The sequence below is a fragment of the Geotrypetes seraphini genome, chromosome 4 (assembly GCF_902459505.1).
Source record: "Geotrypetes seraphini chromosome 4, aGeoSer1.1, whole genome shotgun sequence".
Lineage (NCBI taxonomy): Eukaryota > Metazoa > Chordata > Amphibia > Gymnophiona > Dermophiidae > Geotrypetes > Geotrypetes seraphini.
Genome location: NC_047087.1, coordinates 279,317,140 through 279,331,838, shown reverse-complemented (window position 1 = coordinate 279,331,838; position 14,699 = coordinate 279,317,140). Strand labels below are relative to the sequence as shown.

At 42.3% G+C, this 14,699-nt stretch overlaps 1 protein-coding gene across 6 annotated transcripts in view; it reads left to right on the top strand.

Moving 5' to 3' along the window:
• Window positions 1-13,469, top strand: part of CUTC (cutC copper transporter) — a 41,433-nt gene extending 27,964 nt beyond the window's left edge. For 4 of the 6 annotated variants that reach the window (XM_033943331.1, XM_033943332.1, XM_033943325.1 and 1 more), the window contains 6 exons: window positions 4,179-4,388; window positions 5,358-5,393; window positions 6,531-6,664; window positions 7,060-7,087; window positions 10,891-10,996; window positions 11,856-13,469. In XM_033943331.1, coding sequence (XP_033799222.1) covers window positions 4,179-4,388; window positions 5,358-5,393; window positions 6,531-6,664; window positions 7,060-7,087; window positions 10,891-10,996; window positions 11,856-11,967 — 626 coding nt within the window. In that variant the 3' untranslated portion in view covers window positions 11,968-13,469. The remainder of the gene's footprint in view (window positions 1-4,178; window positions 4,389-5,357; window positions 5,394-6,530; window positions 6,665-7,059; window positions 7,088-10,890; window positions 10,997-11,855) is intronic. The other 2 variants (XM_033943326.1, XM_033943329.1) reach the window with 1 other exon arrangement.
• The last annotated feature ends 1,230 nt before the right edge of the window (window positions 13,470-14,699 follow it).

Genomic DNA, 14,699 nt, shown 5'->3' with positions numbered 1-14,699 from the left:
AGGCCATCCCCTCAGACTGTCAGGTCCTGACGGTTCTCAGAAACAGCTACAAGCTAGTCTTTCATTGTCCCCTGTTGGATTCTTTCCTGGTTTCTCCAATGGGATGGCCATAAAGTAGGCTCAGGTGGAAGCCATGGTCCACAGATTGCTGGACATTGTGGCCCTAGAGCCCGTTCCAGAGCAAGAGATACTCAATATATTTCTTCATTCTAAAGTGAGGCTCCGAAGATTGGAGGTCGATCTTGAACCTCCAGGTGGTCAATGTGGTGCTAAGAGTATCTCGCTTCAGAATAGAGCCAGTTCGTTCGGTGATCACCTTGGTAGCTCTGGGGGAGTTTCTGGCCTCTCTGGATTAGACAGAGGCATATCTTCATGTTCCCATCTTTCCAGTCCACAAGAAGTACCTGAGGTTCGACGTTCTGCAGTGGCATTATCAGTTTGTGGCGCTGATTCGGCTCCAGAGGGATCAGGGTCTTTGTCTCCCTTGTCTTCACATGAAGGGCCCGATTGTGCTGCAGGTTCCAGACTGCTTTGGTCTTGTAGCCTAGCTATTGAGCACGTGGCCTTAGTTAGCTGTAGTTATTCATTGACCGTTGTTGCCACTCTTCTCCGCAGCAGGAAGAAGTCCACAGTGATTGCTTATGTTAAGGCTTAGAGATGTTCTCAGGCATGGTGTGTTCAGAAACTCGAGAATCTGTCTATCCAGTCAGTTCCCTGGATTTTGGAGTTCTTTCAGGATGGCCTGCTTGTGTCTTCTCTCTGAGGCCAGATTGTCAGTCTCTTTGCTGGGGCATACCCTCCTGAGGGGCTTCCTGGCCACTCACCCGGATGTTGGCCATTTTCTGCAGGGCACTCTGAGGTTTCGACCTCCGTTGCGGCTTCCCTACCCTACTGGGAATCTACACTTGGTTCTTTGGTCTCTGGTTTGTCTAACATGATAGACATTCCGTTCAAGTCTGTTTTTCTTGTAGCCATCACTTCCACACGCAAGGTTTCTGAACTTCAGGCTCTTTCCTGCCAGGGTCCCTTTCTGCATATTAGGGATTTTGGCATGGTGCTGCGCACTGTTCATCCCTTTCTTCTGAAAGTGGTTTCAGTTTTCTGCATTAACTGAAAGGTCTGACTTTCTGCTTTTTCTTTCTCTGGTTACAGAGAGCAGGACCGAGTGTTGTGGTCACTGGACTTGTGCAAGATCCTGTTACGGTACCTGGAGGTTACATACGAGTTTCATATCTCCGACCATCTTATGCGCTGGCAGGTCCTGCTAGCTTCCAAGGCAACAATCTTCAGATGGATCCATTCAGCTGTCTCCTCAGCTTACATAGTGGCCGGTAAGCAGCTCCCTTTTTCAGTGCAGGCTTTTTCTCTACCAGAGGCATTTCTTCCTCTTGGACTGAGTTCTCAGCGATCTCACTGAAGGAGATTTGCAGGGCTGCTACCTGATCCTCGGTGCTTGCTTTCACAAAGTTTTATTGGATCGATGTGGCAGCCAAGCAGGATTCTGCTTTTGGTTCCTCTGTTTTGGAAGCAGGCTCGTTAGTCCCGCCCTGTTTCTAAGGGACTGCTCTGTTACGTCCCACTAGTCCAGGAATTGAGTGGGATTGTACAAGAACAAAAGATTAGATTCTTACCTTTGCCAATCTTCTTTCTTGTAAATCCACACTCTATTCCTGGAACCCACCTTGTGATTTGCTGATTGTCTGCCTTTGCAAGTACAGCTAAGCTGGATTTCGATTTCCTCACCAGCCTTCCTAAGAGCACTTTGTTTTGGGGGGGTTCCTCGGTTCGGCGCTCCCTTTCTGTGCAGCACTGTTACTTTTGTTGTTAAGGTTTCCAATGTTTGATGACCTGTTTCAATTGTTTGATTGTTTTACATTTCTTGTTATGAGCAGATTTGACTTACTTGTCGGGGAGTGTCCCCGTACCCCACTCTCTTGCCTTTGTCCTTTACAGATGTTTCTGGCTGCTATTGTCAGCAACTGATTTTCTGGGAGGCAGTCCTGAGGTAAGAAGGAAGGGGCTCAAGACTCTGTCTACTGTGAGCTGTCTAAACTCAAGGTTAACAAAGCGATGGGGCCAGACAACTTACACCCCAGGGTATTCAGGGAGTTAAGTGACGTCTTGGCGGAACCGCTATCAGCGCTCTTCAATCTCTCCCTTAGTACAGGTAGAGTCCCGTTGGACTGGAAAACGGCTAACGTCATTCCACTCCACAAAAAGGGATGCAGGACAGAGGCTGCAAACTACAGACCGGTGAGTCTCACATCAATAGTGAGCAAGCTAATGGAAACTCTAATTAAACGCCAATTGGATACAATCCTGAACGAGGAGAATCTACGAGATCCCCGTCAACATGGATTTACAAAGGGGAGGTCCTGCCAATCCAACCTAATCAGCTTCTTTGACTGGGTAACGGGGAAGCTGGATGTTGGGGAGTCCCTGGACATCGTATACTTGGACTTCAGCAAAGCATTCGATAGCGTAGCACACCGCAGGTTGTTGAGCAAGATGAGTTCTATAGGATTGGGAGACACATTGACGGCATGGGTTGGGGACTGGCTTGGAGGCAGGCTTCAGAGGGTGGTGGTGAACGGCACCCCCTCTGAAACGACGGAGGTGATCAGTGGAGTGCCGCAGGGCTCGGTCTTGGGCCCGATCCTGTTCAACATCTTCATAAGGGACTTGGCTGAGGGGTTTTGAGGTAAAATAACGCTATTTGCGATGACGCCAAACTATGCAATGTAGTAGGCAAGAACACAACAGACAAAAGCACAGTGCCTGTCGATAAGTCAATGCCCGACAGTATGGTGCACGACCTACTCCTACTGGAGCGCTGGTCCAGGACCTGGCAACCAAGTTTCAATGCCAAAAAATGTAAAGTCATGCACCTTGGCAGCCAAAATCCATGCAAGACTTAAACCCTTAATGGCGAGATCCTAGCGAGGACTGTAGCAGAATGAGACTTAGGGGTGATCATCAGTGAGGACATGAAGACTGCCAAGCAAGTGGAGAAAGCTTCATCTAAGGTTAGACAAATCATAGGTTGTATACATAGGAGTTTCGTCAGCCGTAAGCCCAAAGTCATTATGCCATTGTATAGATCCATGGTGAAACCCCATCTGTAATACTGTGTACAATTCTGGAGGCCACATTACCGCAAAGATGTGCTGAGACTTGAGTTGGTCCAGCGAATGGCCACCTGGATGGTCTCGGGACTCAAGGATCTCCCGTATGAGGAACGGCTGGATAAACTGCAGCTATACTCACTCGAGGAACGCAGAGAGAGGGGAGATATGATCGAGACATTCAAATATCTCACGGGCCTTATCGAGGTGGAAGAGGATATCTTCTTTTTCAAAGGTCCCACGGCAACAAGAGGGCATCTGTGGAAAATCAGGGGCGGGAAACTGCACGGTGACACCAGGAAATACTTCTTCACTGAAAGGGTGGTTGATCACTGGAATAGTCTTCCACTACAGGTAATTGAGGCCAACAGCGTGCCTGATTTTAAGACAAAATGGGATCATCACGTGGGATCTCTTCACAGAGAAAGGTAGGGGAGGGTTATTGGGGTGGGCAGACTGGATGGGCCGTGGCCCTTATGTGCCGTCTGTTTCTATGGGAAAAAGGCCCATTAGTCCAGGAATAGAGTGTGGATTTAAAAGAAAGAAGATTAGCAAAGTAAGAACCTAATCTTTCAAAATCTCTCTTATGATTCTCATTAGAATTCAAATTGGTAACTTGTGAAATATACATTTATTTGTATTATATTTAAAGGGAGGACACAGGAGATATGATTTAAATATTCAGATACCGGTATCTCCCAAGCATAAATACACAAGATGTGGTTCTTTTCCTAAAGAAAGAAAACTTTGGAATGAGGTTCATAGGATGAGGTTGATATGAAGGCAGATTCCGATGTACTCTATGAAAGTTCTCTATAGAGAGGGTTTGTGGATGTCTTGAACAACTTCCCAGCGAAGTGGTGGATATGAGGACAGTATCTGAATTCAAGAAAGCATGGGACAAGCACAAACAATCTCTAGTGAGAGGAAGGGATTATTGAACTAAATAGGCAAACTGGATAAGCTGTATGGTTTTTATCGGCCATCATTTTCTTTGTTTCTGTGTTTTTCTTTTGCCTATGTGCTTTGTTTTTTGCTCTGTGATCTGGACAGGTGTTCTACAGGTGGTCAAGCAATACATTCAGATTCCTGTGTTTGTGATGATTCGACCACGAGGAGGGGACTTCCTGTATTCAGATCGTGAGGTGGAAGTAATGAAAGCTGATATTCGTCTTGCTAAAATTCATGGCGCTGATGGGCTTGTGTTTGGGGCTTTGACAGAAGATGGGCGAATTGATGCAGAATTATGCATGGAGCTCCTAGGTAAGGAAATAGTTCAGAAAATGACCTTTGTTGGATATCTTTGAATTTCAATTGTTTTTCTCCAGTCTTGGTACATTTTAGGTTTCTGTAGTGTAACCATTATCTCTTACAGATGTGGATGAGTAGGTCTATGGTGAGCCCACCTACTTCAGCTCTTATATATGTGTTGTGATATGGACTGCTGTCTAAAAGAGACGAAGCAAATATCACCAAGTTCACCCTGCTTAGGGATTGGACCTTCTCTTTAGTACAGTGCTTATCACACATTCTGTGGCCTTGACCCCATTATCGTGACCACAGAAAGTGTGCTACCCTTGGAGGCATGGGACGTATGTCTTCCATACGATACAATATAATACGACATGCGCTTATATCCCATAGTTACCCAGCAGAGTTCAATACGGTTACAGATAGAGAGATTGAACTTTACACCAGGAGTTACAATTTAAACAGGTAAAAACTTTTGACAGAGCTTTGGCAAAAAAGATTAAAAAGATATGTCTTCACTGCTTTCCTGAGCGCCAGTTATCTAACTTCCTAATATCTAATGGGAGAGCTTTCCACCATTTAGTTGCTTGATAAGAAAATAAGTCCTTAAAAAACATTTTATATCTGGCATTTTTGAAGCTAGGATACTGAAGAAGTAATGGGAAACTCTTCTTTAGTTAAAGGTTTGTCCCGTTTTCTTTCAGCTCACATCATGGCTCCAGCTAGTGTTAATCACTAACAAGACTGAATTTTGTAGTGTTGTTTGTTCTGCAAAATTCTAAGTTTTAATAACCACTGCCATTAATAAGAGCCCCCGGATATGAGATATCAGTTGGGCAGATTGTTTGTAGACTAACAAATTGAGGGGAAAGTGCAAATCCCTTTATGAGTTAATGCAAGATTTGATTTGGGGGGCTTGGGCATTTTTTTCTTCCAATGCTGGAGAACTGATTTTGTCTTCTCTTGTCTATTTATTTTCAGCTGTATCCCGTCCATTGCCAGTAACCTTCCATCGTGGTGAGTCACCTAACATGGAGCTAAGATCATCAGCTGGCATGTGATGAACTCTGCCTACAGAGCACGCAGTCGAGTTTTTATGCTAAAGAGGCTTTCTTTACATTTGTCTTCATATTTTTCTCTGTATATTTATATATCACTGCTTTCACTCATTTCCAGTGCATTTTTGGCTGGAACAACAACTTCCTGCCCCCACTCCGTTAACCACTCTTTGCACCCTTTCCCCACCCGTAGGCCCTCCCTGGGCTTACATTCGAAACCCTGGTGGTCTAGTGGCCTCCTTCAGGGCAGAAACATATCCGCAATTATCCCAGGACAAGCAGGCAGCATATTCTCACATATGGGTGACGTCAGCACGGAGCCCCAGTACGGACAGCTGTACAAGTGCACCAGCACTTTAAGAACTTTAGAAAGTTTGTGACTGACCGCACTGCGCATGCGTGAGTACCTTCCCATCCGACGTAGGCGCGCAGCTCCTCAGTTCTTAGTTTTCCGTGGAGCTAAGAAGCCATGTTTTCAATGTTCTTCGTTTTAGCCTTTGCCTTCTCACTCGCGCGTTTCATTTTTTTCATTTACATTCATGTGAAAAAATTAGGACACTCCATGAAATATTCAGTTCTTTCTTAAGAAATGTTCACATATCGATGTCAAATCTTTTTTTAAATTCATCTCTGGAAAAGAAAATGATGTAATTGCAGGTAAACAACACATATTTTCCTTGATTTACTCATGAAACAAAAGATATGCACAAAAATGTGTATTCTAATTGAGGAATAAATTATGACACCCTAATCTCCTGCAAGCCGCTGATGTTGGCGCCTCTCTATGTAATCCATAAATTGATCAGCCTGGGGGAATGTGGTGCAGTGGTTAAAGCTACAGCCTCAGCACCCTGAGGTTGTAGGTTCAAACTCGCACTGCTCCTTCTGACCCTGGGCAAGTTACTTAATCCCCCCATTGCCCCAGGTACACTAGATAGATTGTGAGCCCACCGGGACAGACAGGGATAAATGCTTGAGTACTTGAATAAATTCATGTAAACTGTTCTGAGCTCCCCTGGGAGAACGGTATAGAAATTGAATGAATGAATAAATAAATAAGGGGAAAAAGTGTGACATGTCCTATTTTCCTTTTCAGCATTTGACATGGTTCATGATCCCCTGGTGGCGATTGAGACCTTGATTTCTTTAGGGTTTGAACGTGTCCTTACCAGTGGATGTGACAGCTCTGCATTAGAGGGGCTTCAACTAATCAAGAGAATTGTAGAACAGGTGAATGACACTTCCTTGCTGAAAAGTAAGACCCAGCAGTTTGTCTTTGTGAAGGCTGCTTTCTAACGTGTCATTATCTCCAGCATTACTCGGCATTTACCTTAAACTTTCACCCATTCAGTCATGACAGACAGAGCTAAAGTATGACATTATAGATAAAAAAAAGGGCCTTTAAGATTGTCTGTCTTGAAGCTGGAACTGGGAATGGCTGTACCTAAAATGGTCATTTCTGAAGGTCAGTTACCGTTTACAGTATAAGAGAACAGCTAAGGAAATACTGTATTTATAATCTCTTTTATCTACTGACTTTCATCGTGGTGGGGGGGAAGGGAAGAGTGTGGAATATTTTAAATTTATGAGATAAACTAAACCATAAATACATATATTTTTTTCAGGCAAAAGGAAGGATCATAGTAATGCCAGGTAATATCATATATCTGGGACCTTTTCCTTACTAGAAACTACCCCAGCATTGCTTTTATGCTTCTCTTTGTTTATCTCTTCTTTAAAGTATCTTCCTGCAGATTGTGAGACCATGCTTCAAGCTATCCTCCTATTTCTCACTCAGGAGCTTCCATCACAGCTGCTGTATTTGGAAAAGCTGGAATGTGGCAATCCAAAGCCTGTCCAGAGGGTAGTACATCTTCAGCTGCTTTGTACAGACATATCAATACTGTGAACTACTACAGCCCCTCCTTAAGTTTCAAGTTTATTAAATTTTGATTTTACGCAATATCAAATATTTCAATGCGTATTACATAATTGTAATGTACAATAGAAACCAGGGATGACAAATACAAATAAGACAAAATACAGACTAATCATTATGTTCTATTAATACAAATTGAAACAAGTAGGTAAAAGGTGGAAATACAATTTAAATAATTTATAATATTAATAAAAAAAAGAAAAAAAAAAGAACAATTAAGGTTTGTACATAAGGGTAGGGGAAGTGTAATATTAGGAATAATTAATCGGTTTAATATTGGAAAAATTTTAATATAAAGAGTGTAAAAAGATCCAGATTAATATTAATGATAATTTGATAGAAAAGAAAAAAAAGAGAATTAAGAATAAAAACACTTATAGTTTCTATATTGATGTTCTGCTCATTTGATTCCTTTAAAGAACAAGTATTGTGTTTATTACGATTACTATCTATGTATTGAATGCATCTTTATAAAGAATGCTTTTCAGACCGCGTTTGAATTTGACTAGTGATGTTTTGTTCCGTAAGTAAATAGGTAAACTGTTCCACAGTTGGGGTGCTTGTACAGAAAATATAGTTCTTCTTCTTGTCCCAATTATTTTTAAAGAAGGAATAGTTAGTAGGTTTTGTTGCGTTGATCTCAGCGTCCTTAGTGAAGAATAAGGGATTAGTAATCTGTCCAGAAATAATGGCTCGTGTGTTTGTTGGATTTTAAATGTTAATAATGCGATTTTAAACGTAATTCTGTGTATAATGGGTAGCCAGTATGCATCTTGTAAGAGAGGTGTAACATGATCATATTTTTTTGAGTTTGTTATAATTTTTATAGCTGTATTTTGTATTATTTGTAGTCTTCTTATTTCTTTATGAGTTATGCTGCAGTATAAAGAATTACAATAATCTAACCTAGAAATGATTAGGGAGTGGATGAGAATATTAAGTGCTTCTGGTTTAAGAACTTTTGCTATTGATCTGATAAGTCGCAATTTGTTGAAACAATTTTTGACAACTGTACTAATTTGATTATGATAGCTTAATTCTTGGTCCAAAGTTACTCCCAATATTTTTGTTTTATTTACTTGTTGAAGGGGAATATCGTTTAATAATATCTGAGATGAAAATTGTTCTTTGAGATCTTTTATCCAGGGGAAAAACATCACTGAAGATTTTGTTGGATTCAGCACTAACATTTACTCTCGGCAGCAATCCTTGTGCTTGTGGGATTACTTCATTTTTGGACGTTGTGTTCACCTTTCCAAATGATGCCCAAGGCAACAGAAACCATTACTAGAGTTTAGATACAATAATTCCCATCGCCATAGAGTTTACAGTTCAAGTGGGTAATAGGAGATAAATGATCTGCCCAAGATCATATGGAGTGATGGAGGGGGACACTGAGATGTCAACCCTGTTTTCCTGGTTCCCAGCACATTGGGATGTGTTACTAGGCTTGTATTTAGGCTCACCAGTCATAGAGGTTGTAGAGAAATGGCACGCTGCTTTCTTGCCACTCAATTTGTAGCATTTTTCAATCAATGTTAACTGGCAGAACGTTGTTAAATCCATTCAATCTGTAACATCTTTTAATTATTGTAAACCGCATAGAACTTCACGGTCCTGCAGTATATAAACTGTTATTATTATTTTGCCTTCTTATGGCTGGACAAGCTGCTGAATCACCTGTGTGACTCACTGCTGCCTAGGGTCAGAGTCAGTGACTTTTGGGGTATTCAGCCAAGAAATAGTTACAGTAGTAGTGATAGATCATGTTTTCATTGCAAAGAAATGTAAAGCAGTGGCCTGTAGTTATAAGTAAGGCTACAGTGCAGTGATCCATTCTTTTCATCTTCTGTGATAAAGGTGTTCAGTATATATACTGGTGACAGGTCAAAAGCACGTGACGACAAAGGCGCGCAGACAACTGAGCGCAAGGTGGAAGCGCGCCGCAGAAAAATAGTATTTTAAAGGGTTCCGATGGGGGTGTGTGGGGGGAACCCCCCCCCACACACACACTTTACTTAACAGAGATCGCTCCAGCATTGTGGGAGGTTTGGGGGGTTGTAACCCCCCACATTATACTGAAAACTTCACTTTTTCCCTAAAAAAGAGGGAAAAAGTTAAGTTTCCAGTAAATGAGGGGGATTACAACCCCCCACAACGCCGGCACGATCTCTGTTAAGTAAAGTGGGGTGGGTTCCCCACCAACATCCCCTGTCGGAGCCCCTTAAAATATTGGTTTTCTTTGGCGCACTTCCGCCTTGCGCTCAGTTGTCTGCGCTGGGTTGTCGGCGCGCCTTTGTCGTTGCGCGCTTTTGTCTATGAACTATATATACTATCCTAAGTATCCACTAGCTTTCAGCCTTCTTACTAATTTGTTATCGGTATGCTAATGCAACTCTTGCTAGCCCTACTGGTTGCATTATCTGTAGATGTCCTAAGTCTGCCTGTTTCCTAACAAGTGCATCTACTGGAAGTTACTTTGTCTAATGTCTTCTGTCTGTGTTTTCTTATTCTGCTATTTTACTTCAACTATCCTTCTCAAATGTATCATAGTCACTTACATAATGTTTTCTAACAGCTTTTTCTGAATTATGGGCTCCTTTTACTAAGCTGCGCTAGCGTTTTTAGCGCGCGCATGGTAATCCCGTGCTACGCACCAAGAACTAACACCAGCTCAGTGCTGGTGTTAGCGTCTAGCGCGCGTGGCGATGCAGCGCGCGCTAAAACCGCTAGCACATCTTAGTAAAAGGAGCCCTATATGTTAAGAATGCAGTTTCATTACTGGTACATAGTTTTAGCATTGTCTAAATGCTTAATGACCTTTTTCTGACTCTCACACAGCTTTCTGAATGGTTAGAGCAGTGGACTGGGAACCAGAGCAGTCTGGTTCAAATCCCACTGAGGTTCATTGTGATCTTGACAAAGTCACTTCTCTCCACTGCCTCAAGTACAAACTTAGACAATGAGCCCTCCAGGGACAGAAAAGTACCTAATGTATCTGAATGTATCTTGCCTTGAGCTACAATTGAAAAAGAAAAGTCATGAGCTAAATTCAGAAGCCAAGCTAAACCTTTCCTTCCTTCCTTCCTATATGATATAGCTTGGCCTCTTAATGTATGTTTCCACCAACTTTGATGGTGTTTTCTAAATAACAGAAAGTTAAATTTAGCTAGCAAGATAACAGCATGCTGTACCATTGTAGAATTTGTATTACTAGAGGTCATTAGTTTGGTTTTGTTTTGCTTAGGGTTCTTAGTGATGTCAGTCTTGCAGTCCCATTTTCCAGTAGCGCTGTCTCATTAGGAAAATAAAGATCTGTTCACATATTGTAAAATATTCTATTCAGTGTCTGAGATGACTTCAAGATACATTAGCTAGCAAATGTAAATGGTCATGAAATTACTTAGAATAACTAATAGCAATCACTAGAGACATGGAATAAATTGGTAGGTGTGGATTAGTTATATGAAATTCACCACTGTCGATGCTGGCTGTCAAACTGTGCTCTTTCCCCTAGGGGGCGGTATCACTGAGAGAAATTTGCAGAGAATTCTGGAAGGTTCAGGTGTTCAGGAGTTCCACTGTTCTGCTCGCTCACCCAGAGACTCCGGTATGAAGTTCAGGTAGGCATTCTTTTCAGCTCTTATCATGTTAACCCTTAAAATGGAAATTATTTTTCAGCCTTTCACTAAGGAGAAAAAATCTGGTTCCTCTCAGAAGAAGAGACAAGACATATCTGTTCTTTTCCTAAGGAAGCAGAATGTGTCTGACAGACTTAATGATTGTTTCTTCTCTTTCGCTAGCTCTGTGGGTACTTGAACACCCCAATACTGAGCAAACTTCTTCACTATATCCAGTGAGGAACAATGTGTTTTGAGTATAGCAACCCCAATCAGTTTGAAAAGTTGACTCCTATGTCCCTCACACCTTTATTTATACAGCTGTAGCACTCTAGTCCCTGCTGTACTTAGGAGCTGGATGTTTGAATCCTGACACTGATACACTGATAAGGGGCCTAAGGCACACTTTGTGTTTTTTAGTAGGATGAGGGTTATATGCCTAAGACTCACTAAACTGATTTTTGCTTTTACTCCTTCCTCACATCATTGTCATTTATCCTAGACTAGTCTTTTACTTTCATAATAAATTAATCCATAATTTAACCCAAACTGTGGGTCGGAACCCCAAATACGGTCACAAAACCTATATTTTGGATCATGACTTGGGTAGGCTTTCTATAGGTGCATTATTATTTTGTACCTCTGGGGAGCTACAAAATTTTATTTGCCCATTTACAAGGGGTTACAGCCCAAAAAAGATTGGTAAACCCTGAATTAATCTGTCTTTGCAACCTGCTTTCGACTTGTAGGACGACTGCAGCTCACATAGGGTGATAAGAGATTTAGGTGTTCCATAATGCAGTGATAACATTTTGTAGCATCTTGCAATTCAATATTAACGTGTTGTCTCTTTCCTTAACAGAAACTACTGTGTTTCAATGGGAACGCATCTCTCTACCTCAGAATATTCAACCAAAGTAACAGATGTAGCTAAAGTGAGGACCTTAAATGCCATGGCAAAGAACATTCTGTGAGATAGTTGCTTGACTCTTGGGAAGTCCCAACATCTCAATAGTGCAGACACAGAGTGCACTGTGCTACACAGACCCATTGGGGTAAGAATTTGGGGTGAACTGCTAGAGCCAGCAAGGACTGGCTCCAGACCACCAAGGAAGAAGATAATGTTCACACAGCAGAGCCAAAGTGACTTCCCTTCTAACGGAGAAAGCATTTGCTCAGCCTGAATGTTTTCATTCATCTTCCCCTTCTTCTGACTTTGCATGCAAGGTGGGACAGTGTAGAGAGCAGCAAAGAGGATTCCATCCTGGACCTTCCCATGCAGTCTCTGCTTTTTTGAGCAAAGAAATGAAGTGGATTAAATTAACAGGGAAAACACTTTTAAAATACCTTTTGGCCTTCACTGTGGAATCTCTCCCTGCTATTAATGTAACACACTGTGGGTTCAGCCAAAATGGAGGAGATAATAAAAGTGTAAATTTTACACTTTGAAAATATTTTAGCAGTTCCTTTTTCAGATGTATTGTGAATTAGTTTCTGTTACTTTGTACACACATACAGTAAACATTTTCATATGGAATTCTATCATTCAGCATCTCATTTGAGAAATTGTTTTATTTTTTTAGGGCCTAAAACTATAAGTAAGGTCGCACTGGTCTTTACCTGCTTACAAAGTGGTCAGTATTTTATATAAAGCGAGATTACTGAACATAGGGCTAGATTCACAAAGCAAACCAATCGTGTAGCGATCGGTTTGCGACTCCTTTACGACAAAATTTCCCTCTGGCCTGATTCACTTACCTCTCTTGCAATCCGCTTTGAATCCATGCATGCAAATTAGGAGAAACGCATGCAAAGTAGGCAGGGACACAATTCACAACACAATCAATCTGATCCAACTGGGCTGGCCGATCAACTGAAGAAGCGACTGCTAGGGACCAGTCAAAAACGTCTTTCCAACTGGAAGCCCTGCTGCCTGTCCTGCAATCTCTCCTGCCTGCTCGCCCCAAATGCTGCCCTGATCTTCCCCGATCTTCCCCACAAATGCCGCCCTGCTCTGCCTCGATTTTCCCCGAATCTCTCCTGCCCTTCCCTGAATCTCTTCTGCTCGCTGCATCACCGTTCTCCTGCCCTTCCCTGAATCTCTCCTGCCCTTCTCCGCCCGGTGAGCCCATGATTTTAACCCACGGGTTTAAAGCGGGTTAAAACCACGGGCTCACAGGGCTAAAAACTATTACTTTGGGGCCTCGTTTGCAAAGTGAGCAAGGACTGAAAAGCAAGGTAGACAAGTGGAGCCACGTGCAAGAAATACAATCACTCCATGGCACTCAGCCTTGGAAGTGCTTGCCATCCAGGGTAGAAATTGCCCCAGAAATAAAGGGAATTGGGGGAGGGGAATGATCTTCAAGGAGCGTCTGCCAGTAAAATGGGAGTTTAAAAGAGGTGGCTTTTAGAATGGATTGTAGCATTATGCGCTTTTCCAGCCAGCCCAAGGAGCCGAAGTCTAGTTTTTAAGTTAAAAAAAAAAAAAAAGGTCGCAGCTCGGACAGGCATGCGCAGACCATCTACAGATGGTCTGCGCATGTGCACGGATCACACAACAGTGATCCGTGCAGGCAGATGGGGGCATTCCTCTGATTGTCCCCATCTGCATATTTTATCTTACGGAATTCGTCGGACCTGCCCGGATCGGGCCTGATTGGGCAGGTTAATGAATCTAGCCCTTAGTTTAATGGGACAAAGCCAAGTGGATTTAGCCAAGTGAAGTTTTTTTTAAAGGTGTGAAACAATTGATATAGGGAGGGAAATTTATCAAAAGGCGCTAAGCGCATTAGTGAGCCCAAACACATTAGTACACACTAACCACTAAAGGTGTCCATTATAAACTAATCCGCTTAGCATCCTTTGATGAATTCCCTCCATAGATTTTCAGAAAGGATTAGAGATTCCTTTAGGAAATTTAAAAGCCATGGGATAGGAGGAAATGTGTTGTTGGGGATTGGGAACTGATTAAAAGATAGGAAACAGAGACTAGGACTAAATGGTTAATTTTCTCAATGGCAAAAATTGAACAGTAAAGTACCCCCAAGGATCAATAATGAGATCAGTGCTTTTTAACATATTTTATAAATAATGTGGAAATGGAAACAATGAATAAGGTGATCATATTTGTAAGTATCACTAAATTATTCAGTGTTGTTAAATCACATGCAGAATCTGAGAAATTGCAGGAGAACCTTGGAAGACTGGGAACTTGGGCAGATGAAATTTAATGATTACAAGAGAAGAGTGATGCACGTATAACTCAAATTACAGCTGTGCAATGCTGGGCTCCATGTGCAGAAGGTATTCCTTATTCACCTGTAAATAAAAGTATTACACACCAGTATGTACTTGTATAGTAGGCATGCTCAAAGAAGGAATTGGGCAGGGTGATTTATATGCATGCAGTGGCATAGCTGTGGATGTGCCTGGGTGGGCACAGGCTTACCCATTGTTGCCTCAGGCCCACCCAATCTAGTGGTTTATTGGGCCCCCAAAACACCTCACCCAGTGGCAACGCCACATTTCTCTTTCTCCATCTTCTCCACTCGCAGCCTGACATCTACCCATTTATCTCTGAAACCCCACCACCAACCCTTCACCTGATATGCCTTAGAGCTGGCAGCAATTCCTAAAGGCAACAGCACTAGCCCTGCAGGTTTCTCTCTACTGCGTCCCTACCCTCGATGATGTCATCTCCTGTTTC